General features: G+C 40.6%; 1 protein-coding gene across 1 annotated transcript in view; it reads left to right on the top strand.

Annotated features, from left to right (window-relative positions):
* The window catches only part of LOC104078282 (transient receptor potential cation channel subfamily M member 3-like), a gene marked incomplete at its 5' end in the record, with an annotated part of 32,827 nt that extends 20,332 nt beyond the window's left edge, over positions 1-12,495 (top strand). The window contains 4 exons of the mRNA XM_009579851.1: positions 652-802; positions 1,358-1,557; positions 2,765-2,897; positions 11,046-12,495. Of these exons, the coding sequence (XP_009578146.1) occupies positions 652-802; positions 1,358-1,557; positions 2,765-2,897; positions 11,046-12,495 (1,934 nt within the window). The remainder of the gene's footprint in view (positions 1-651; positions 803-1,357; positions 1,558-2,764; positions 2,898-11,045) is intronic.
* Positions 12,496-26,317: the final 13,822 nt, after the last annotated feature.

Below are 26,317 nucleotides of genomic sequence, written 5' to 3'. Positions count from 1 at the left end.
AGCTAGCTGTAGTGCTGCACAAAATTTACTAAGATGGTTTGCATATGTAAGCTGCTTCTTCAATTATTTTCTTGAGGAGCTGACTGCAGAGGTACTTAGAACCACTAGGACTGAGGCTAGAAAGACATAACTGAAGCCATGCTTGCAAATGCAGATCACCCACCACAGCACATGAAGGCACGTAAAAAAATAAACAAGGAAAACTATTTCACAATGTTTTCTCTCCCCTTGCTTCAGTTCTACAACATTAATACTGAGGATGTTTAGGTTTCAAAGCATCCGGAGAAGAAACAGGTGGCAACTCTGCTGCCTACATGTCCCTTTACCTGGCACAGACACTAATTACTACCAGAGTACCATGATATTTCAGCTGTATGCAACCAGGCAGCTTACCCGCGCCAGGCATGTCTCCTGCAATTTCTGAGGGGAATATCTTGATATTCATGGCAAATAACACACAATAACAAGAACTGCACAGTAAAATCTGTGATAGCAAGTGCAAACTTCTTTGGGGGAGCATCAACGCCACTGTTATTTGGAAGATATTTCTTTGGCAGGCAGGCCTTTATAAATATTTAAATATTTCTGTAAAAAGCACTGAAAAAATAAGCTTTATTCCCATTTTTCACTTTTTTGCATTTTTGTTCCCAGCTCCTTGTGGTCAAAATGAAACCAGAGAAGATGGCAAAATAATCCAGCTACCTCCCTGCAAGACAGGAGCATGGATCGTTCCTGCCATCATGGCCTGTTACCTCTTGGTTGCAAACATCCTTTTGGTGAACCTCCTCATTGCTGTTTTCAAGTGAGTGACACATTGCGAAGTATGGACTTGGGCAGAACGGACATTATTCACAGCCTAAGAAGGCTGCCAAGCTGGAGACTTTGGCTGAGACCCATTTTCAGAAGATGTGAGGGTGAGAGGGAAAGAGGCAGTAGCTTGTCTCCAGGGAATGAGGGAAATGCCAAGTTCTTCACATTGTCTCATTTCCAAGGACAGACACCCGATGGGAATCAGGGTAGAGAAGGCAAAAATTTTACAGTTCAGTTATGGCACCATTCACTCCTGATATGGAAAACAAGAATAAAAATACTTTCCTGTCTCATTGGGTTGTTGTAAGACTCAGTGGTTGTACAGAGCAGACGTACACAGTAGTAAGATACTTTGAAAAGGCTGATTGCCACTGTGCTTTGCTGAAGCATAAACTTACTCATTTCTTTTGTTCATCCTCTTTTTGCGACAAGAAAACATTTGCCACTATTAGTGAAATGTGTCTAGTTAAGGTGCTGCCACATCATCTTCAGCAAAGTACCTAAAACCATTTCAATCTGATGTTATTTTCCTCTTCTTGCCTTCTAGCAATACATTTTTTGAAGTCAAATCCATATCCAACCAAGTATGGAAGTTTCAAAGATATCAGCTAATCATGACATTTCATGAAAGACCTGTTCTCCCACCACCTCTGATCATCTTCAGCCATATGACTATGATATTCCAACACCTCTGCTGCAGATGGCGGAAGCATGAAAGCGACCCAGATGAGAGAGACTATGGATTAAGTAAGCCTTAGACAACTTGCAGAGTGGGACTTTCCAATGCCCTTGGTAATATCTAGTATTTGACATGAATGAAGGCTATGTTCAGCACCTTGATAACCTTTCCAGCAGAGAACTACTTCTAACTGCAAAAATCTTACCTGAATCAGTTAGTTTTACCTGCATTGCCCAACCCTTAGTTCTCCTCAGAGCGTTAATGAGGCTATGTTTTTCTGGGATTTTGGGGGGTTGTTCCCCTCTTTGTTCCTTCAGAGCAAAAGGGTTTGTTTTGCTGTTGCTAGAGGTCTGTTATTGCTGGAATTCTTCTTACTGCCCATCGCACTTCCGGATCGCAGTTTTATTTCTGAAAATACAGAGAGAGTATTCATACTTTTTGAGCAACCAGCACATACTTCCCCAAAAAACACTTTTTGCCTAGATAAGCTGAGAGATGGTGAGAAGTAATTGTGTTGTAGACACATGTTCTCTTGTTGACAGTGACTCAAACTGGCGGAGTAGTTTCTCCAGATACTTTCATATGAACTCCCATAAGCATGATGGAAAACCTGTCAGATTATTTTGATAACACTTTCTCTCCTCTTCTCTATCTAGTTCTTCAGAGTAGAAGATCTCCATCCTCCCCAATGTATATGCCAGAGGCAGGGAGCTAAGGGATGTGCATCTTTTCCCAACATTAGCCCATGCCACAGCCTACTTCTCTGTGAGGAGGGAGCTGGAGCCATGTGGTGGCACTGGAGATGCAAGTGCAACCAGACCGCTCTCCTCCCACTCACATCACAGTGTCTGCCACAGCCCTTGCTGCTGCCTGCAGATATCAGCTCTTGCCATGTCAAATAAATCCTCTGTACTCTCAGACTCCTCTCCTAGCAGTCTGCTAATTTGATTACATCTGTATTAGGTTACAGGTGGGCTTTGGCTCCCACTGTCTCTCTAGGACCTGACCAGCAGCTGTGTTTAGACCTCATGCAATCAAAAGACATTCATGTTTGCTCAGTGTTTGCGTGCTTAAGTGTTTCTGTCTCCAGAATCATATATATTTGAAGCTACTAATTTGGTAATTAGCTGCATCTATCTGCTTTCACACCAAAACGCCAGATAAATTTGGAGCCTGCTTTTGAAAGTCTAGTCCATGAATTCCACAATAAGAAGAATGTAGTTAATTTCACGTGTTAATCTTTGCCAAATTCACATTTTTCCATTGTTTCCACAGAACTTTTCATAACTGAGGATGAATTGAAAAAAGTCCATGATTTTGAAGAGCAGTGCATAGAAGAGTATTTTAGAGAAAAGGATGACAGATTCAATTCCTCCAATGATGAAAGAATCCGCGTCACTTCAGAAAGGTGCACTTTTTTTGTTTGTTCTCTCATAAGTTGATCTGGAAATACGTTTCTGTTGCCATTCTCACCCTTCCTTTCTTTTTCTTGGAAAGGGAAACATTTGAGGTATTTTTTAATAAGTTTTAACTAAAAAGTAGAGTGATAAAAGATGGTGAATTTCTTTTCTCTTTTTTTCTTTTTGCTAAAGCAAATGTTCGTCAAAGTTTTGAAAACGTGAATCTTTAACCAGTTGTATTAGAACACAACTGACGTAGGGAGAAACACAAATTATTCTTGCATTTCAGTTCTTAAAGCAGAACTTTAAGGCACAGGTGGTCAGAACACAATGGGAGAGTAAATGAGAGTTCCCCAGTGAAAACTATGGCTTTAGCACTGACCTGCTAGCCATTCAAATAAAGAGCAAGCCTTGTTTCAGGATGGCCTTGCTAGGTAAGCTAGTTTCATTGAGAGCAACAAGCATCTTGCCATTAATTTAAAAGAAACTAGACATTTCACCTACAGCAATGAAATGCACAGAGGACAAAGGTAATACGTTAATTTAGTGGAAGTTGCCAGTCCTCAAGTTCATCAGTCCTAAAAATTCATAAATCTGTTCATCTGCTGTGGTGCTTATATGCTCTTATCACACAGCAACTGAGCAAGAGTTAAATTTTGAGGACAGAGTTTGTTGTTTGATTCATAGCACTGTTACCAATAAATATTTTAAGGCAATATCCTGTCAGATATTCATAAAACTTATGAACCACTGAATACTCCATTCCCCGAATACTCCACTTTAACTTGAATAACAGAGGTCAGGTGAGTTGTCATTGTAATCGATTACACAGATATAACACTCTTCTCCTTATACATAATTTTCTAGCACTGCCCCTGATGCAGCTATACCTAAAATATGTTTTCTCTAGGCAAGGAATCACGCTTTTAATTTGATTTTGAAATAAATCTATCCCAGAGCAGGATTAGCCGATATAATATCCTTTAATCATCTGCGTTACTGAAAACAACACCCCAAAACACATATTTTAGAAAAGGATATTAGAGGGGAAGTATGGTAAGGCATGGAATGGCTTCCTTGTAAAGAATAGCCGAGTAATCCAGCTCTACTTGGTCTGGAAGAGACAAGTGAGGAATGAAATGATAGAGATCTATACAATTGTGAGTGCAAGGAGAGGGTGAGTAGAAATCAATTGTTTGCTGTCTCTCCCGGAACAAAATATAGGGCAGCGACAGATTAATCTAGCAGGGGCCCAGGTTCAAAATAAACAAAAATAGGTGATTTTTTCATGCAGTAAGTAGTGGAACAGAGCAAATTCTCAAAAGCTGATGAGGTCTAAAAGAAGATGGTGATGTCAGCTAGAAGACTACACAGGTTCAAACAGAGACTAGACAAGCTTATGGAAGAGAAAGCCAGTAAGGACTGCTAAATACATAGAGATCTTATTGAGCCCATGAAATTCCTGAGCAGAAAACGTTTTAGAGACTGGAGAATATAAGGGGGAAAGAATTACATATGTTTCAAAGTAAGATAGTGGGCTAAATCAATCAGTTGTCTGAGTACCTTTTTTTCTTGTATTCTGATAGTCCAGTGGTCAGCGAACTAACCTGAAAATCATAGATGCAAATTCAAATCTCTGTTCAGGCATAGCTTTCCTTTTGGTGGCCAAGGAAAGAAGAGGTATGTTTGAAGCCTCTGTAAATAAGAAGTAATCCAGCTGGGACCTCCCCTAATTAGGCAAGTGCTCTAAGTCCTTGAAAATACATATGAATACATAACAGTCTGCCTTTGCACTCTGTGCTGGCTCTGTTTTATAGGAAAAGAGCCCTTATCTCTATTTTAAGTGAATGGCTTAAAGCACCTCATTCCAGAAGAGAGTCCACGATTATGAATCCTAAATGAAGACAAGCACCTGAGCCCCACAGAGAAATAGTTCTTTAAAAATCCATTTACCTTAGCCAATAGTGTAATGTGGAAACCAGCATGCCCCATTACCAGCTCTGTAAGGGAGACCCAGGTAGCAACCCCATGGGGTACAGAGGCTACTCCCGGACCCAAGCACACTACTAGGACTTGCAGCAATGAAATCCCAGGTGAACACAGTTCTCATCTCATAATAGCTCTCTTCTCTCCTTGCCAAACCAACTGCAACGCTCTACCACACAAGGCAAGTGCAAATACTTCACAGATCTGAGGAATATTTTAAAGATGTTTGAGGAATCGAGGCCATCTAAGTATCTTAAATAACACACATTTTTAAAACTGGATGCCCAGGTCTGTCATTTTGCCTGCAGTTATGGCCAGGCAAGTATCCCTTGAAGTGTTCTTAATCTAAACCATCAAACTTCTTTTTTATAACCTGTGGATCATTCAAATATTTAAAATCCAGATTGCACTTTAGAGTTTCTATATAGAAACATCTTTGTACAATTAACAAGAGGCAAAGCAAAGAAAACAGAGGAGATGCAAGACTACACAGTTTCTCTTCCAGTGTCCAGTCATTAGCCTGTAGTACTAGACCAAGCACAATACCTACATGATAGCCACGAGATATCAGCTTAATCATCTGTACAATTAACTCAGCTATACATGGTGTAAAATTAAACCAGAAAGCCCTGCAAATGTGAGTAAAGTTCCCCCTGAAGACCGACCTTCCATTTGCAGGAAACTGAGGATGCTGTTAGGGTCAAGGAGAAGGAAGGGCTGGGACAAGCCCTGTGTGACGTACCTGCACCTGGACCTGGACCACTTACTGCCTTCCCTCTCCTCCACGCGTCTGTGAGCAGCTTCTACTTGAGCAGCTCCTACTTGCAGCTGGATTTATCAGAGTGCTCCAGGTCCTGCCTGGAGGAAGAACAGCTGCACACCGTAGGTGCAAAGCCCAGTACACCTGGAAGAGGGAGTAGGGGGCTAGCACTGGCAGGAAAACGGGGGATGGGAACAGAATCTTGCTTTGAGGCTCAGCCTAGGTGGGTCCCAGAGGCAGGTTAGGAGCTCAGGAAAACAAAAGAACAAGGGATCCTGTTTCTTGCTGCATTGATCTGGGTGTAAATGAACGATTTCAGCTAAGTGGTCAGTGGCTGTACTGGGTCAGGACCACAGTGTCTTGTCTGACTCACCTACAACAAGCTGCAGTTTATACTCTCACCTTGGAATAGTACACCCTGGCATCCTTTGGGGCCTTACTTCTCTTGTAACAAAGAACACCACAGACGTGTCCAGGTTTGGTGTCACCACACAGAATCTCTCCTTTACCTGATCCTTTCACATTCAGAAATTAAAAGCATGAAACGACACTTGGTGTTTGCCCTTCCCTAACCCTAGGTACTAAGTAACTTGGAGGAGTAGCTCACTAGCTAGGACCTCACACAGGTACATGGAAGTAGCAGCAGGTTAGTGATACACATCAGAGGAAGCGATTGACTAAGCCGAAAAATACAAAGCAGTACAAAGCTGAAAGGTGTTTCCCTTAACTGCATTTATCAGGTTACACAAATCTTAGTGAATGTCCTGGGCACCCGTGAGGAAAGCAAAGTTGGACAAATTCGTTTCATTGCAGCAGAAGAATCACAACTTTTCCTGGAGACCCTTCCTTTCTAATCACTGTAAAACTTTCAGTGGCACAGTTTGACCAGCACAGAGACATGTGTAATATGATCAAAAAAGACTGCACAATTTTTCTTGATCTGACATGAAGCCACTAAAACAATCTCTTCGATAGGCATTTTTTCCATATGGACAGGTCTCAAGTCTTTCAAACCCAATGCAAAACCTCTTGTTGATTCCAAAGGGAGCAGGGTCACATCCTAAAAATATTTAAAAAGCAGATAAGCTGGTTGGAGTAGATATTACTATGTCATCTTTGATACTATATGGTGTCCATTACTACAGCACCTTAACACTGCAGTGCAATTACACTAACAGCATCCATGTGAATGAAAACGTCATTATTATCTTGATTTCAGAGGTGGCAGGCTGAAGTGCACAGAAATAGGTTTGAGCTGGTAAAAGGGCCGCTAGTGAGCCTACCAGATCTGGCCACGCATGCAGAGTAACAGCAGGAAAAGTCTGTGAATCTGGCGGCATCTCTCTGTGGTCACAGAGAGTTGAGTGGTCTTAGGCACCAGATGGGAACGCAGCCAGGACAACCCAACGACCTTAGCCTGCAGAAACACCGCTCCTGGGAAAACTGTCTGGCCACTTGCATCAGCAATGCTTTACCAAAATCAAAGTATCAATAGCCTGTTACAGGCTTGGGAACTGCTGTCTATGTTTTATTTAAATAAAACTGTTCTGCAGTCACCTATAACAAGCACGGTGGAGACGCCTGTAAGTGACTTTCAGTGTCGACAGTCTTTGCGGCAGTTAAAAAGGATTTTGAAGTATAAATGATGCCTTGAAAACGGACATAGGTTCACAAAGGGACTTGTGAACCTAGTTCTAGCATTCAATTAAGATCTGTACTTCTGAAAAGAGTGCCTTACTCCCATTAAATCATTACTTCAGTTAAATTATTGATGAACTGATGTGCAAAGGTTAAAAATAAATATAACCAAAATGAATGCCAGCAAAAGCCATCATCTCCCAAACCATAATTAAATAGGCTTGTCACAGGTAATATAAAATCTTTGCCAGGTTCCCAGTTCTGACCTTTTTTTTTTCTGGTTACTGAATATTGTCCTCAGATAGTCCGTGTTTGTTTCACTATTAGAAATTTCTGAGCTTCAGCAGAACACACTTGATGCACCTTTTACATGTAGCCTCCTCTTTTTCTGTTCTCATTCCCATCTGTTAGGATGGCTTGGCACCTTCTCATACGGTGGATAAATCTTGCTGTAAGGAAAAGCACAGGTGCAATGGAGGCGTCATACATGGATATTGTGAAATTTGCCAAAAGGTTTATGCTATCTCCAATACACATGGAAAAAAAATCCAAAGCAAAACTTGGGCATTCTTACTTTGAAATAGTGTTTTAATTCAAAACCGTTCCTGAAGGAAATACAGCTCTTGCTCTCTATTCACTGAGTGCAAGATTATCCAACACTACAGGAAAATAGAAAATTTCACTTATTAAAACATTTTAAGGACCAGATTATGACTGTATTTCTCCAGAACATATCCTCTTATGTCCACAGTGTTTGGCTGATGTGATTTTATCATGTTTCTAGTAGGATTACTCCCAGAGCATGGTGCTGTTCTGTGTGATGAATGATTGCAGAACTGAACATCAAATTAATATAAGAGAATATCACTAATTAAAAGAATAAATATCTTTTAAAAAATCTGAGAGTGGCCATATGCAACATATATAAAAAAAGGTGACTAAATCCAGCTAATAGCTTTAGGTTTGGAGGACATCACTCAAGCTTTCTTTTTGTGAATAAAATTATGCAGTCAGGGCCCATCCAGTCTAAATACATGTACGTACTTCTTAGTTATCTATGCACATCTCTGGTTATCCCTAGTTTCTGAACCCAGACTGCACTATCCTTATCTTGTTGAGTTTCTATATAAATTTCCCACTACTATCAATGCAGTCACATCTGTGATTACTTCCATAGCAACCAACAGGCCATGTAACTTAAAAGTCGCTCTTCGTCTTGGCCAGCAATACCACCAGTCTTACACCCTGTGCCTCTGGCAGCAGCTAATAGATCATGTTCAGGGAAGGCAGGACAAATATATGAATGTGTTCCACCAAGGTATGACTCTAGGTTCTTCTTGGGATGCATTAGTTGCGTTCACTAGCATTGCATAGCCTTTACATGAATGCAGGATGCCAAACTTATCTCACTATGGACAGTTCTACTCATATTCCAGACACAAATATGTAACCAAGTGCAATAATTCAACTAGCTATGTTTGTATTAAAAATTATTTCACTTGTGTACATCTCTCAAAGAAAAAAAAAAAAAAAAAAAAATCGAAGACTATCCAGTTAGCTTCACAGAATGTTATAAATTCATTCCAGTTCTTAGGTAACTGTTGCTGGGGTGAATGTTTTCCGTTGGTCATAATCTGAGCATTCTCAAGTAAAATCTAGGAAGTTTCTCAAATTGTTCTATGTGGCTGACAGCCCTAAAATTGTGATGTTATATCTGTTCATCATCTTAGAGCAGTTGTTACAGAATCTGAACATGTGATGAGACACTCAATTATTAGCTGATAAATATTTCAAAAGTGTAATTGTTTTTATAAAATAGCAGTTCAGATAACTAATAACATGAGGGAAAATTCAACTGCTTCCCATATAGACTGCTCTCTCACTAAGGAATTATATGCTGTGCTTGCAATAACATTAATCTATTTTGTTGGAGAAGTTGGTAGAACTGCAGGTAGACTGGTGCCTAAATGATTATAAGATGAGTAGAATGAGATTCTTTGAAACCAGTGGTTCATTTTTTAGCAGTGATTACTTGATCATTCACCTATTGAAGTCTGATGACAGCCATACAGTTACTGCTTCACATTTGATTTGCTGTGCTTGTGCTTTCAAAACTCACGATCTTCAACAGAAAAAGCCCGTATTTCACAGGAATGTGAGACTTGTTGTAGGGAGTGGTGTCACACTCCTCCCTCTCCTCTCTTGTGCGGGCGGGTTGCTGTTGCTCATCACCACGAGGTAGTCAGACCTCCGTGTTTCACCAGCTGAAGTTCTGTGCATTAATTAACAAGGCATTAATGCTGCCCAATACTCATTCATTGCTAAAATCTGGTTTCCTTCTGGGCAAGTATGAGTGTTTATGGCATTGCCAGTTCCAGATCACTCATCCTGTTGGTAATTCAACTAGCAGTAGTTGAAGATATTTACCTCATCAGAAATCCTGGCTATGATTGACAGGGCACCTATTAACATTTGAGTATGAATTGCACTAACAGGCAGAGAGTAAGAGACTTGTGAAGAGAAAAGTGCGGAAATCCTGCCATTTGCTATTTGTTGCTTTCTGTTCATTTTTCAGTGTCTACAGGAATGGGGAAAACCAGAATTGTAACCTTAAAAATCAAAGATAACTATATAAATGTGTTGCTTTTAATACTTCTTTGGCAGATAATGGACGTCCATGGTCTAGCCTAGGGACTACAACCAGAGAAAATAATTATGAGAAGAAATTTCATATGTGCTAAAGGCAATTTCATTGTGTAAAATTAGAGGAATCCATATAAATCCTTCAGTAGAGACGGTTTAGAAGCCAGATAATTGAAATGGTTGAAAGCCACCAGCATAAATTAGTACCCAATTCACCTTAAAGTCGAAAACGTTTTAAAATGACAGATCAACAGTGTAGAACAGATATAGTGAAGTTTAAATTAGGATCACACATTCAATTATTATCTCTTAATACTTTAATCTAACTTAGTATTTATATATTATGATAGGTAGCTAATAAATAACTTTAAAATCCATCATTTCAATCCCTAAACTATTAACACAGACTACCCAAAGCACAATCACACTAATGGAGCAGTCTTAGTTTCTGTAACCTATTGTAGGCTGTATTTGGTTTGATCAGTGTTCTCCTCCCTGCAGTTTTCATGCATACTTTACTTGTTATTACTTACATTCAATACAATAGCTGATACATTTTTTTTCTATATATCTGTGCTAAAAATTAATCAGAGAACAAAGAAAGTATCTCCTTAGGTCCACATAGCACTAGCTGGTGCAAATCTGGGGCAAACACCGGAAAAAAAATGGGATGTTACCCACCTTCTATGGCATATTGCCCACTTTCATTACTTCCTTTAGTTCTGCCGTTAACTGCGGTGGTCCTCCCTGTGGCACAACTGGGGACAACGTCATGTGGCATCTGCTCAAAGTGTTATTCATTCATAACAACCTAATTAGAAGTTTTGGCAGCAGAGAGGCAGCAAATCATAGTAACATTTCTGTAATAACCCTTCTCCCTGGGATAGGGCACACCCCAAACCCCCTCTACCTATCGCAGCAGACACCCCTGGTTTAACCCACTGGAGCAGTTTTCTGAGCAAGTGGTATTTGTTTGCTGAACCTCTTTTAGCAGGGTTTTGAAGCAGATGAGGTGGTGTAGATTGGCTTTGAATTTTAAGACCTATTTGTTCCCGTTTGTTTTGGTGACCAATAGCTGAACATCACTGCTTTATAGAAATTAACCTGTTTAACTTTTCCCTTTTTTAAGGGTAGAGAACATGGCCATGAGACTGGAAGAAGTAAATGAGCGAGAGCACTGCATGAAGGCCTCTCTGCAGACTGTTGACATCAGGCTTGCCCAGCTGGAAGATATGATGGGACGAATGGTGACCGCTTTAGAAAAACTGACTGGCATAGAGAGAGGTGAGACGACCAAGATACGATCCAGGACCTCATCCGACTGTACTGATGCAGCCTACATTGTGAGGCAGAGTAGCTTCAATAGTCAGGAAGGAAATACTTACAAGCTTCAAGAAAGCATAGATCCCACGGGAGAGGAGTCCATGTCCCCAACGTCTCCTACGATCACGCCCCGCATGCGAAGCCACTCTTTCTATGCAACAAATATGAAGGAGAAGTGTGGGCTGGAAAAGTTTGAAAGCATTTTTCAGGAAAGATCTCCAAGCTTGCATCGGGCTATCAGTTCCCACTCGATAGCAAAGGAAGGAAAAGTTCCCTTAGCCCCCGCCAGCACTTTGTCGATTGCCCCAGACTCCAGAAGGCCTTCGTCTTGTATAGACATCTACGTTTCTGCCATGGATGAGATGCATTCTGACACAGAGCCTCTCGACAGCTCCGTAAATATTCTCGGTACCGGAGATGCAGCTCTGCAGGCTCACATAGCCTCTTCTATTTTAGCTAACAGCGCGTACATTAGCACTACACCTGGAGAAAAAATTTCTGGCAGGAGTCTTGATTACGAGGAAACCTCTGGAATAGAAACAAGAGCATTTTCTTCAGACTACTCGCAAATCACAGATTGTCAAATCCCCTGGGATTCAGACCCTCCCTTGTATCACACTTTAGAGCGATCTAAAAGCAGTCGTTATCTGGCTACAACTCCATTTATTCTGGAGGAAACGCCAATTGTGAAATCTCACAGTTTTATGTTCTCTCCATCCCGAAGCTACTTCAGCAGCCTTGGTGTCCCAGTCAAAACAGCAGAGTACACAAGCATTACGGACTGCATAGACACGAGGTGTGTGAGCGCTCCCCAGGCCATCGCAGAGAGGGCCAGTTTCCCTGGAAGTCTCGGGGGCAAAATGGAGGACTTGGGATGCTGCCACCCAGAGAGAGAAGCTGAACTAAGCCACCCGAGCTCTGATCATGAGGATATTGAGGCCAAAGACAAGAAGGGCATCCCCTTATCTCCTCAAGACGGCAATGCTACAAGAACTCTGGCCAACAGCATCCCACTTCCAAAAATAGAGCGGGCCAACAGCTACTCTGCAGAGGAGTCCAACATGTTGTATGCACAGCACACGCGGAAGAGCTACTCTATCAGCGACAAACTTGACAGACAGCGAAACGCAACAGGCCTGCGAAATCCCTTCCAGAGGAGTAAGTCCTCGAGGCCAGAGAGCAGAGGGGACAACCTGTCCATGAGGAGACTGTCAAGAACGGGAGCCTTCCGCAGCTTTGAAAGCAAACATAGCTAGGCCTAGACAAAGCTCACCGGCAGTCTAAGGGTCATCTGCTCTCCAGTCAAATTTTCTTAGCAGAATAAAAAAAAAACTTCACGTCACCCCGTGTCAACTCCCGTTGGCATTAGGCACCGGTCAAGGGAGCACATCGTCAGTCTCAGCATCACCCACTGAGTTACTGCATCTTGACCCAGTTGACATTTGCACTTAAGGAAGAAGGGAGGGATGAAAGCTTTACAAAGACTTCAGTAAACAACAGGAACAACAAGCCCCCTTTATGAAGTCACAAGAAATAAATGAGTAGGTTCAGAAATCTGCCTTTTATTAGAAGGTATCCTAAGATCTTTGATCATTATTCAAGTTCTTAGGATGCAGGAATTAACTGGCAAAAAGAGATGTACAAACTAGATGTTCTAAACTTCAGTCACGACTTCTTTTTCATCTGTTTCACCTTTGTGATGACTGATGAAAAGCATTTGTTATTTCTGTAGGAACTGGCAGCAAACAAACCTAAAGTCTCCCAAATCCCTTGCATCCCACACTTGTGGAAATGAAGAAAGATGACAAGATAACCACCATAACGTTCACTTGTGTCTTTTTGTATCAACTTCTAGTGCCACAAAAAGTTTATATTCTCAAGAGCAGAAAGGGAAATGAAATGCCTTTTGTACTGCAACTTAAACAGAGGAAGAATTTATGTTAAAATATCAGGTGATTTCCTGTATAAAACAGGCATTCTAGATTCTAGCACAGCTGAGCAAGCTCAGGATGAATGTAACTAAGCGGAATAGTATATATTTATTTTTTTACCACATTTGTCATCAATATGTTGTCTCACTAAATCAAAGGATGTGATGGAACAGTAAGAACAGGGTGATCAGAGCAGAGCACCGTAATACTGTCAAGTTCTCACTGCTCTGTTTAATTACGTATACAAACTGTGGAGATTTATCCACCCGGCTGCTACCATGCTCTTCTTGCTGTTCCATTTGAGCTGCCGATTTTTCACATCATTCCCTCACCTAAAAATATACACCTTACCTTTTTTTTTTTTTTCATGAGGACATGGCCATATTTGAACACTTTAAAGTATACAAGATTTATACAAGATTTATCTGAATCCAGATGAATGCAATTAGTCTGAAGTTGCTTAAGGGAAAATGTTCTTGGCAGAGAACTGGAAAACACTAAAAAGTATATATGCTTTTAAGGTAAGTTAAAGAACCACAGTGAAGCTGCAGGTGTCTGTAAACAGCAAAAGCCATCAGTTGCAACTAGGCTTCCACCGTTCAGCAGCATATCACACAACATGCATTTTAGTAGGAGAAAGTATATCTGAACGGTAGTGCAGTTACAGGTTTTGGTTGAAGACAATCGTAACTCCACTGACCCTACCCACGTTCCAAGGGTCCACAGTGTCACCCAGAGTTTCAAACTTCTCATGAGAAGATACCACAGTGGTCACAGGTGAAAGGGTGTGCAGAAGATAGGAAAAGGGTGGAGAAGCATAAACTGCAACTGGATCAAAATTTCACATCCTTTATGAAGGCACAACTTTTAAGCTTGTAAAGAGTTGAAGCTAGTGCTATTAAAAATTAAAACATCTCTACAATGACCAACATCTGTGTAGAACCAGCTCCTTTTTGTAATTAAAAATGAACATATGCGAGTGGGGTACATACTTCCCGTTATTTAAATGGGAACTATCTTCCAAATCTCTAAGGCAGCTTTGAAAATGCAGGCTGATGTTTTCTCACTGGGATCTCACCCTGGGAGACTCTGAGCACTGTATGAAAGCTAAGTCTGAAAGGCAACAAATCCAGACATAAAAATAATCATCAGCCTCAAGAAAAGAGGCAAAGAAGATGAAAACATTTAGGTACCGAGTCACTACGTTGGAAAGTTCAGGAAATAAAGAAATGCAGCATGGGGACTTTAAGCACAATGTGTTTCATACTTCCTGCACCGACGTGTTCCTTGCTTTCTTCTATTTGATCAGGCTTTCAATGAGCTAAACTCCACCAAGACACCGTGTTTATGCAATTGCCTTGCAGTCCATGTGCAGCGTTACAGTCACATGGCAACACCGAGAAAGGTCAGAAACCTTTCTGTGCATTATGAAGCATGCTTGTGACAGGCTGATTGTTGAACAATAGCAGAACGCCCAGGGGCGAAGGAACTTGTGTTTAACAATCTGCTTCAAATGTGCCAACTTTTGTTAGCAGCCTTTTCCTAAGGCTTCTCCAAATCTATCTATCCTTGGTGAGTAGAGGGGGATATTCTCACTTTGTTTTCTTTGTTAGTTTTACGAATGTCTGCTAAAACTGTTCGTGGACTCTTCCACCTTCACCATATTACTGGCCTACTCTAGAGGAACTCCAGATTCATTAGAAATTCCCCAACAGCGCTTAGTGAATTAGTTCAAGGCATAGGGCTCTCCTCTGGGGTAGATTTCATTGCTTAGTTTGTCAGGGTAAAGGAATTTGCCAAACCCAGAAGCTGTATAAATGTTTAGGATACAGCACTTTATTGATCTGGAGCACACAATCCAGGTAAAATGAAACAGGACACTTTATTTACCTCTTAAAATTTGCCATTATATATAAATTGTAAATTCAGATGTTAAAAGTGTGATTGCAAGATGTCAGAAACTACTTTTCCTGAATCTTTCCCATTTATTCTACAATGTGGTGTCTATAGAATATATTATGATGGATGTTAGATTATTTTATCTTCACCTGTTTTTTACACATTGCATCAAACTGCTCCTTTTTGAATTTGATGGTAAAACACCCATTCCTTGCAATGGGACCAGATTTCCCACTCACGATATTATTATGACCATTTAGTGAGAGTAGAAGTCTTACCATCCATCATCATGTAGCTATAGCATGTGCCATATGACATATTCTGTATCAAAAGATATCTTACGAAATAGATATATATACACACATATATACATATCTCCCATATATAAGCCAGTACAGTTGTGACATGTGGTAATATTAGTGAACGTTACAGGACAGTTTTAATATCACGTTATAAGGTCTTGTTTGTAAATCTGTAACATTCAATAAAATAGCACATGTTGCATCAAGCATTAAGTTCCACTATCCAATTATTAGCTTACATATGGAATATGCATTTCTGGTCACAGTGTGTAAGTTTGGTATGTTTCACACATTTCTCTGTATAGCTCCACTTAAATGTCTGTATGAACTGAAGTCTAAACCTCTAATGAGCCACTGTGGGCTGTGACAGGTGAGTTGTGATAGTGTGAAAGATGAACTGGCATGTTATGCAAAAGATTATAAGATAAATGAACTTTAATAATATTTTGAAACTCAACTGAACTTAGCTGTTTGTTTACATATGCTGGCCGACTGACGAAGCGGTGTACAGTATTTTATAAATATTTTCCTATAGTAATCTGTTCTGTTGTTTCCAGTTTAAGTGATGCTATTCTACAGTTGGGGTATACACTTGTCCTAGATATTGGATTATAGCACATTATTCTTTCACAATAACAGTGCGATATGACTGAAGTAGTTTCTCTTCCTTACAGTCCAGTCTTTTTTTGTGTCAATGAAAATGCATGCATTGTTCCATGAGTTTCTTTGGACTGCTATGAGACTTAACATTTTGCTATTGCCTGCCTGTAAAGATGAATCCAGTTAGGAATGAATTCAAGTTTTTGGATGTTTACATTATTTCCATTATGTTTGATCTTTAGCAAAGTAAGTGATTTTTTTATTATTTTTAAATGACAATTGTATTTTATGAAATTGAAATATTCAACACAAAATGCGAACCTACAGCAGTGCTCAGACATTTGGCTCTCTCTTTTTTTGGAAGAGATAAGGTGCTACATTATTGTTCTTAGCACAAGTGCCAGTTAACAAATGGCAGTGAGGGGATAATTTGAAAATAAAATGAAAAACCAAAACATCCATTCATCCACATAAGGAAATCCCTCTGGGTTCCAGATATGGATTGCTTTTTTTTCATTTTCCATTTATAGATTTTTTGGTAAAAAAAAAAAACTGATTTGTACCTTTTGTGGAATGGATAGCCTTTTGTCAGGGGATAAATATCTTAGTTAGGTATATTTTTTGTATGAGAAGAAAATGATTTGTTTCGTAGAAACTCTCAGCGCATGGAAAATGCAACTACACAAATAACTGCTCAAAAAGAGTGCTGGTAGCAGCACACAGCCTTAGTCCAATGACTGCAGTCGGAGCAAACAAGTATCTGTCCTGAGAGCAGAAGTTATCAAAGGTATTAGCGTAGAGTGAGCCAGTGAAACAAAATTCTCTGTAAACTCATGGTGCGAATTTTCAAAACAAGCATAAATGTCTTGTTATGTTGCTCAGGTTATATACTTAAAAGATCTGATAATCACCAGAAGGGAAAATGTGAGCTGGTCATTCCTGGATTTCCCTAGGAACACTTAAGTAGTTGTGATGTCTCTCCCCTGCTTAAAAATAATAGTACATTTGCATTTTTGCACGAATATGCACAGTTATTTCAACAAAGGCCACATTTTCAGTTCTGTCAAAAGATACCAGGTATAGATCACCTTCTTCAAAAGAAACGGGAAAGCTTCCTAGCATGAATTTTCCCTCATCCACCTCAAATAACAGCACAGTCCAAACCGGGCAGAAGTAAAGCGTTGGGGGTGTCTGCTTACCTAATGAAACCCTTCATTCCTCTAGATGGTATTCACTGGCCTTGCCAGACGTGGGCATGAAAGCAGTAGTGCTGAATGTGGAGGGACTGAGTTTCTGCACCCCAGTGAGAGTTACCCTGCTTTATAAGCCAATCACAGGGTGAACGCTACAGGTCACACAGGCTTCTCTTCTCCGAGACTGACCACGATTATGGTCTTACTGACGCTGGTGCAAATCTGCAGATAATCCACTGATTTCAATGGAGTACTCTGACTTTTGTCAGAGGATGGATTTATTCTGCATTTCTAACTCCATATTACTTCGAGTCATGGCACAGATTATCCTAAACCATCATCAAGTGGGAAGTCTAATGACTGAGCCATTGAGCCAGGCTGGTTGTAAAACAGTCTCTGACCTTTTAGTTTTTGCTGTACGCTTTCAGATCTCTCGTAGAGCCACACAGTACTTATTTCAAAAAGCTATTAGGAAAAAACGTTTGATTATGAAATTGCTGCTGTTTCTGCTGCAGGGAAGTGATAACTCTTGTTTATTTTAGTATTTGGTAGGGAGGGGGAAGGGACAGAAGTGGGAATTGGCTGTGAAATACAATTTTATGCCTGCACAAGAGTAAATTGTATTAAAGTTATATCCTTCTTCCACCACTGCAGTTGTTGTACATGAGGAGAGTCTATATGCTGCTACTGCTGTCTGGAACAGTGTTTGCAATATACTATACTAATAGCTATTTAATCGTTTATTATTTGGGCTATCATTTTTAAGTGTATAACAATCATTTATAAAGGGAGAAGAATGATTAAAATGTCATTTTAAACAAATTCCTACTAATATGAAGCTTTTCAAGTATGATTTGTCTAAATGTATAGCACTATGGAAAACGGTCCTTTCCAAAGGTCTACTGGATTCACAATGCACTTTTAGACTGTGTTTAGATACGTAATAAAAAGCAGAAGTTGGCAATTACTACAGTAGAACTTTCTGAAATTTCTGTAACAATTGTTTTGCAATAAAAAAAGAGATGTAGTTCAAAACACCTGTTCTTACTGGAGCATTTATTTACGGTCATTTGTTTTCAAAGCAATAAAGCAACAATGCAATGGCAGCTGCTTTTCTCTAAGGTCTCTCACTGCTCTAGTTCTAACTTTACAGATTTAAAGAAAAACAAAGGGTTTACACTATTGCGCACAGACTTTTTGAATGTTGTAAGTTATTTCCACCTCTGACATCAGATGTCATTCAGGTGTCCCCTACCCTGGCCAACATCGGACCCCAGTCTGAAGCAAGACAGACATACTTCTCGGTGTGTTTATTTAAAAGGAGGGAATAGTTTCTTTTATTTGTAGCTACCATTTCAGCAAGGGGGGAAACATAAGCATCGATTGCAGATCCTCTCTAAATTGTTTCCACATAGACTGGAAGAAGCATGCTCCTTTGCATGGCAGTCTCCCCAGATGGGTGGCATTGCTAGCTCTTGTAGCTAAAGAAGGTTCATTAAAAACAAAGGGCACCAAGTAATCCACTAGTACCTATGACCTCCTCTGAACTAGTATCTCACCTTCCTCAAGAAAGAAGTCATTGTCTCTCTCTTCATGCGGCTACAACCAGCTCTGATACTTCCTCACAAAAGTGTTGAAAAAGGGCACTGACACAAAATAAGCCAAGGTCAAGATCTGCTGCCTCCACAAATCAGCCTTCACTGAGATAATAACGTCTTTTAGCTAAATGCAAAAGAAACACAGGAAACAAATATCCAATTGAATAAGAAAGATATCAGATACTCAAAACAGTTCTGCACAGATCAGTCACACTTCAGGAGAGGAATGGTTCAGAGAGGTGTTCTTTATTTCAGATTTCTGAGAAGGAAATGCTAAATTCCTTAATCAGATTTTATCTAATCCTTTCTCAGGGACTGCCATTCAGTGAAGACTATGGGAACTTCGAAGCTTTAAAAAAAATTTAAAAAAAAAAAAAAAATCTGTGCCAGACAGTTGTCATTATGCTTCTTTCCAGGTAACACTATATTTCTGGTCTCCCTGGGATTTTTCACGGTAACAAACTTCACCTAATTCAGCCAATTAGTAAGTGCTGGAAAAAAGCAAAATCACCAGCCTTGATTTTCATTCCCATGAGCTGCAATCTTGTAGCTTTTAGGGCTGTGGTCTAGCCTCTTTTAATCTCATTAACACATAATGGCAAAGAACTCCATTTAACGTTGACCATGACAGTCAACCCTGATTCATTATCCTCATGACTGAATACAGCAAGAACTTACAGCTATGGCAGCCCTCGCTGTCTTTGCATATCAAGCTCGAATTTCACCCTGTTTATATTTCTGGAACAACAAAAAACTTATAAAACCCCAGGATTTCATTATTTTGAAATTTTCAAATAACTGCTTGCAGGCATAAATATTGTATATTTGGATTATACTTTTGGGAGGCAATAATGACAAGCATTATCTGAGAGAAGGTTACTGCAGTATGTTTATGTGAAATAACAATAGTAGCCCATGAACAGTTACAGACATCCCACTGCAGATGATACAGGCTACTGTTGTAGAGAACTATGGGTGGAAAATGAACAGCTATGAGAGGAACTGCCTTTTTTAGTCTGGATTTCAAAACACAAAGTTCAACAGCTGTACACACAGTTGGAGAGACTGATACGCTCCTACCACCTTCAAAAGCTTAAATTTTTTGCTACACCTTTCCTCACCTAAACATGTAGCCAAATGTTAAACAGTCACAGGCAGACCACTGAATCAGCCTGTGCAGGTGATAGAATTATCCTCACAAAATATTCCAGTGGTTTTTGCTCACAGTGTGCAAAATGAGAATTTTCCTAATAAGCTTGGAAAAATAACATATCAAGGCTCTAAGGACATTACTGAAAATGTCTTTTTTTTTCCTTTATTTGAAAGATAATAAAAAATTCAACTACCAATGTAGCATTTCACTATTCACTAATGAAAACTTGAAACTAAAATTGCATCTTTAGCAAAAAATCAATCTTCTTGAAATATCAGTAAAAAATAGTAAATTTGACTGAAGAATTACTTTCTTCAAAAACTCCTTAGAAGTTTTAGTCACAAACCTGAATGCTAAGCCACAGCTGCTGAACTACAGTAACTGCACTGTAGTTCGGGGAGGAGCAGGTGCAGGCAAGGGGTGTGCAAACGGGGAATGGGGAAAGTTAGTCCACTTAAAGGAAAATATGAACAATGAACTCTAAAATTCACATCTCTCTTACAGTATATGGCTAAATCCCACTTTTTTCCAGAGTGGATGCTTGAGGAACTATACCATAGCTCTGCAATTAGTAATAGGGTTAGTTTATGATGAACCCATTGCTACCATGCTATCTATTTTGCTAATACTGTAGTATGTCCCTCAGAGAATCATAACTTTGACAAACAACTTACAGCAACAAAAGTTAATCTGTTCTTATTATGGAATAAATAGTCCCCCTCTCAGTGGAGCTGTTGAGTGTTTTTTCATGAATATCTAAAATTACCTTCTGTCTCTTTGCTCCAATCTTATCTGAGGGATGGTGAATAGCTGTCCTGTTGCAAGAACGGGCCAAAGATTCAGAAAATGTGGCCTGGTCCCCAGTTTCCCAGAAGATCGTTTTCTCCCTGAAGCGTTTTGGCATTCTAACCAGAGCAGATTGCCTTCATCTCCACCCCAGTTCAGCTATGTCAGAGAGGAGCAGCAGCCACCGAGGGAAGTACACAGCAATGCAGGGACATTCCTTTCCCCTTCCTCACTCTGCAAAGGCATAGTTAGGGCCTACATTAGCACTGCAGTCCTTTAAACGTTTATCTGAAACTTGCGTATACTTATTCAGTTTCTCAGTAAGTCTAATAATAAATTAAGCCTATGTTAGTCCAAACACAATCTCTTCTAAAATGCCTGGGTATTCTCAAGCAATAAGGCACTGTGGACACTTATGGGGAAACAAGTTCCCCTAACAGTAGCTGATCCTACTCACCTACCACTGATAATGATAAAAAATTTCAACCATGTCCATTTTGTTTGAGATGATGGAGGAGACAGTGCCTTGCAGCACCTCTGTAGTTTCAGAGTGGGGCCCTAGCCCTGGGGTAAGTTGAGCTGGCCTTACACCAGCTCTGTGTAACGCATGCTTCAGTTTGCCTGCACCAGCATCAGGGATGAGTGCAAGCCATCCCCTTGGGGGATGGACAGGTCCACTAGGTCTATTAACTTCAGCATTGAGTTGGCAGCTGATGGAGGGAGGAAGAAAGGACGTGGACAATTTATCACCAGTTTACTCAAAAGAGGCTTGACAGTAAGGTTGGGAAACAGAGGATTATCTGTACCCCCATTCTCTTGTGTTCATTCCTTTCCGAGATGTGGTGGAACTATGTCAGTATGTGTGATATAACACATAGGTCTACCCTAGGTAAGTCCAAACAATACATTGCAGTCCGAGATACAGATGGAGGGTGGGATTGCAAAAAAACTGGAGTGCTCTAGGCTTACAAATCCCATAGTAAAATAATATCTAAATAAATAAAAACAAGTGCAGATCCTTATATACTTAAGCAACATACACGAGAGATTTTAATGGCATGTTGGAGTATCCATTTCAAGTAATCACTGGAGGACAAAGCTGATCCCTGAGTCTCCCCTCTGCAAGACAAGTGCCTGAAGCTGCTGTCTTTAAAGCCATAATTTCTTCCCCTTGTCTCCAAGAAAGTGTACACATTCATGTCCTGCAGATAAGGCAAAGCAGATAAGCAGCTAATGTATGGATCCAAACAAGGCTTAATGTGAGGCAGGCACTGAAGACTCAGTTTTACTGAGAACTTAGTTCTGGGTGCACCAGGAAGTTAGGCATGAATTTTTTAAGTTCAGAAGAAGTTGCACAAAATAATTATACATTAAAAACATATTGATCAAGAAAGGAAGACTACTAACATGAGTTGCTGTTCTATTGAAACTTAGCACTGGAATTTCTCTTTTAAATAAGCATTTTCCAAAATGTGTTCTACAATGCAAAATAATGCACAGTATGCGTTATTTGTTAAAACTGTTCTGATAGTGCTTTCATGTGTAAGAAAGGACCAAGAACTTTATCTTGCCTGCACTAAAAGGGAGACATTTAATAACTGCTCTTTTCTCTTCTGGTGGAATTAAGCCTACAATCAAAATGCTACATTTTAACATGTTTTGATAGAAGTTATGATCTAAGATAATTGAGGGAAACCACTTGTTCTTTGCACTGGATGCTGAGATAGGTACAGAAACTAGCAACACGCCTGACCCAGGGAAGGTTGGGCTTATGTGGTGCCACACAAGTTCTGGTTCCCCTATGCCTATGGGACTCCCCTCCTCAAAAGATACATTCAGAGTTGATCACCATGCCTTATAATGTGACATTAAGGGCAGAGCTGGCTCACCTGCCAGGTTAGTGCAAAGCAATCAGAACGTCTCTACCATACTGAGTACATCCTAGATCCCAGTTACATTTTTGGCACGTTAAGGCCTGCCGTCTGTGAATTTAGATAGCTTCCTGATTTGAAAGGGCTGTGTCGGTTAGCTTTACCTATACCTAAAGTTATTTATGCTGAAAGCCAGAGGCATTCAAAAGCTGAACGGAGGTATACTGGAAAACACGTGTTCTGCATGGTAAGGAAACACAGCATTTCAAACCATTTTCGTCTGGCATCTGTCCTCCCCCAGGCAAGGGTGAGGCTCGGCCCCTGCAGGCGAGTCACGCTCAGGCTGCACTTCGCGTGGAGCGCTCTGCCTCCAGCCCGAGCTGCTGCCACGCTGCCCACGCACGCCCTGCACGCATCAGACCGTTTGCTCTCGTCGCACATGGTTACACCGGTATTATGACACGATGTCATTTTTGTCAAAGTGGCCGCTGGATGTCACTGTTTCATCTCCGAGAGACAGCCACGCAGACACATTCCGCTGACTCGAAATAAGGGAACTGGGGTCCTTAAGGACAAAAAAAAGACAGGACAGCTGTTTGAAGCATCCCTTATTTAAAGAACAGGTGACACAGGAGCACCAGGGGACAAGCAGGCCCCCTGCGATAACAGAGGTGACACTGCAACCCTAAGATGGCTGACTGAACCACAGTGAACCTCGGCTGAGATATACTAGCAATTCAGGATTATGAACACCAGCAGGCTGAAGTGGGAAGGCCTCCGAAGTAAATTCTTGGGACTCCAGGTAGACTCTAGACTCTCAGGTGGATAGACCTACCACTATGTTAAGCAAGAGGCTTTGGAGGAAAAAGTGGAGTGCCTGATCTGTGTGCACCACCCATGCTCATCACAATTTTTTCTACCACCAGGGTGAAAAATACTGCATAAATATCGTAACTGCTTATGTGGAAATCATCTTTAATTTGAAACTTAATTATCTATGGGAATGGTAACATTAGGGAAACATCAGGAAACCTTGATCGTGTTTTAATTATTCAGAATTTTGCTAAACATTGCAGTCTGTAAGGCTGAAATTTTCTCAGCTGACTCCTGCTTAGAGGTAAATGTAACCAGGGAAACAAATGAAAGTTTCGTCTGTGCTAAAATAATAATAATACTCATACTCATACTTGAATTTTGCATGCATACACTAAAATCAACGAGCAGCAATGTTTTTTATTTTAGCAGCTAAAACCTGTGGAGATTTCATAGAATCATAGAATATCTCAAGTTGGAAAGGACTTATAAGGATCACTGAGTCCAACTCCCTACACATGGTACACATGGAGAACTGAGGAGGACTTATTTACACCTGCGGTATTGGGATATGGTACATCATACCATACATTATTTTTGGACCAGCCGTCAAAAGTAGAAACAGGAGGTTTCTCACTCCAGTCCTTTATTAAATTATCTCCCATAAGAGAAATCTGCGTAGCAGATATACAGGTTTCCACTTTGCATGTGAATCTCCCTGCTAGAAGGCTGCAGTTGAACATTCAAAGTTTGGAAGTGCTAGACTAAAAGTAGGTCCTACAACCTTGATTTGCTGCTCTGAAGCGTGAGATATAAAAATTTCACACAACTGTACACCACTCGAGCCACAAAGCTTTCCCCAGCAAAGGCCTGCCCTGGCTTTAAACTGGGCCTGGGCACAGAAAGCCTGAAAACTGAAAGGTTGTCTGTATGAAAAGTTTTTTCTATCAAGGGACTTTTGGACATCTGTTGAGACAGGGTGCCACAGGAAGTGTTGTACTAACCATGAACTGGGCAACAGGCACCTATCTTGCACTGTGGCACACTGTGACACGCTGTCCTTGGGGATTGTTAATCAGAAAACAACATCCTTGAAGAACAACAAGGTGATATGATAATTGCGTCCTTCTCATTTTCTGAATTTTTGGCACTGTTTTCTTGTGTGCCATAAGGCTGAGCACTCGGGAAGTCAGTGGGAGCTGCTCTCTGAGCACGTGCACTGCTGTATAATGCCAAAATTCCTGAGAAAGCATGTCCCTAATCAGGACTTAAATCTCTCGACAGGGCATTTCTCTGCCTGTCCTTCTGCTCCCGTATACAAGAAGTAGGAGAAAGTGTGTTTATACTATATTCACCCTTCAGGACTAAGAACCCTTCTTTTTACAATATTTATCCAGGACATGGAGAAATTGGGTACAATCCCTCCTCTAAGTCAAATTTGTCGAAGACAAACCCCTCTCTCCCACCTCCCCAGAGAGCAGCTAATCACTTTTCCGTCTGTGAGTACTCTCGAACAAACCACTCTCAGTCAGGAGACTGACTGAAGCTGGTCATTGAGCCAGAGGGCTCCAAAGCCCAGAGCAAAGCTAGGTTAAGGCATTCCCCTGGTGCAATCTGAAGAGTCTCAAACAGAGAATAGACTGTAAGATGTGGGAAATCTTTCAAAGTTCAGAGTGCTTTTTTATGCTGTATAATAGAAGGAGACACCAATGACATAACCAGCTGTTTCTCCTGCTCCCTGTTTTATTACGCATGTTCTGAGTTGGCCTATTTTAAGCCTCCTAGGCTTGGAAAGCAAAAGAAAAAGGCAGAGGGGGAAAAAACTCTTTAATGGTTCCTTAACAGACTTCATATATCAGCCAAGCTCCTGGCTGTTTGGGAAAATCATGTGTGGAAGGTACTGGGTACACCTCCCCCAAGAGACTTTGGGAAAACAGAGGCAGTTATGAACTTGAGGCACCTACTGCATTAGGCAACAGCTAGACAAATATATCAATCTAACTTTCGTGCATAGGTGTTTCAAACTGCCATGATATCACATTATTTTGAAGATCCAGTGCTAAATCACACTCTCCTTCAGTTCCATGTCTGCCAACAGAAGCAGGAGAAAGGGCTGCAAACAGTGAAGACTACTATTAAAGATTTTAATCCCCTACCGTGGCAATATCACACCTTCAATCAGTCTATTAATCTGGAATTTGGGAGGGGTCTTCTGCTACCATCTTTCTGTTCATATCTATTTAATGCAGCGCAAAAGCTGAACCACAGGAAAACTTGACTACTGCATCCACCTAAGCAGCTGAGCTATCACAGGACTCCCAGGTTTGTTTCTCTCAGGGCTCTGAGCAGCATAGGACCACCTGTAACACAACTGCTCCTGCATCCAGAAAAAAAGGGGACTATCCAGGATTGCAAAGAAATCCTGGCAATCCCTGGCTGCCAGTCTATGCTTCTGAAATCTTTATAGTCAGGTTTAACTCCAGCTCACTCCATTTTACAGCAGGGAGTTGGATAGCCTAAAAGATATCAGTTCCTCTGCTTCACACTTTGAGGTTTCCTCAAATATAAATTAGTCAAAGCAGGGAACCAACTGTCAAAGCTCTTCTCCTCAGTATTCTTTACACCTCATGTCTTTCTCCTTTTGCTATCAAAATATTAAAAAATAGTACTAAATGAACATTCAGAAACATTAAGCAAGCAACACCTGTTACGCTGCTGTGAACCAGTTTGTGTTCCCACTGTGGTGAGTACAACAGCCATAGCTGAATGGAAATGGGAGCAGAACGTGCATGTCTGGGCCAGGAGTCACTGAGCACGGTGTGTATACAAATAACAAATAAATCTTGCTGAAAGCGGCCACCTGACAGGAACACAGAGATCAAAATCAGTATTTTACTACCTAAATAAAACAAAATTTTCAGAAATAAACTCC

The sequence above is a fragment of the Fulmarus glacialis genome, unplaced genomic scaffold (genome assembly GCF_000690835.1).
Source record: "Fulmarus glacialis isolate BGI_N327 unplaced genomic scaffold, ASM69083v1 scaffold28350, whole genome shotgun sequence".
In the NCBI taxonomy this organism is placed as follows: Eukaryota; Metazoa; Chordata; class Aves; order Procellariiformes; family Procellariidae; genus Fulmarus; species Fulmarus glacialis.
Note: the sequence above shows the minus strand (reverse complement) of the source record. Positions and strands in the feature narration are given on the sequence as shown.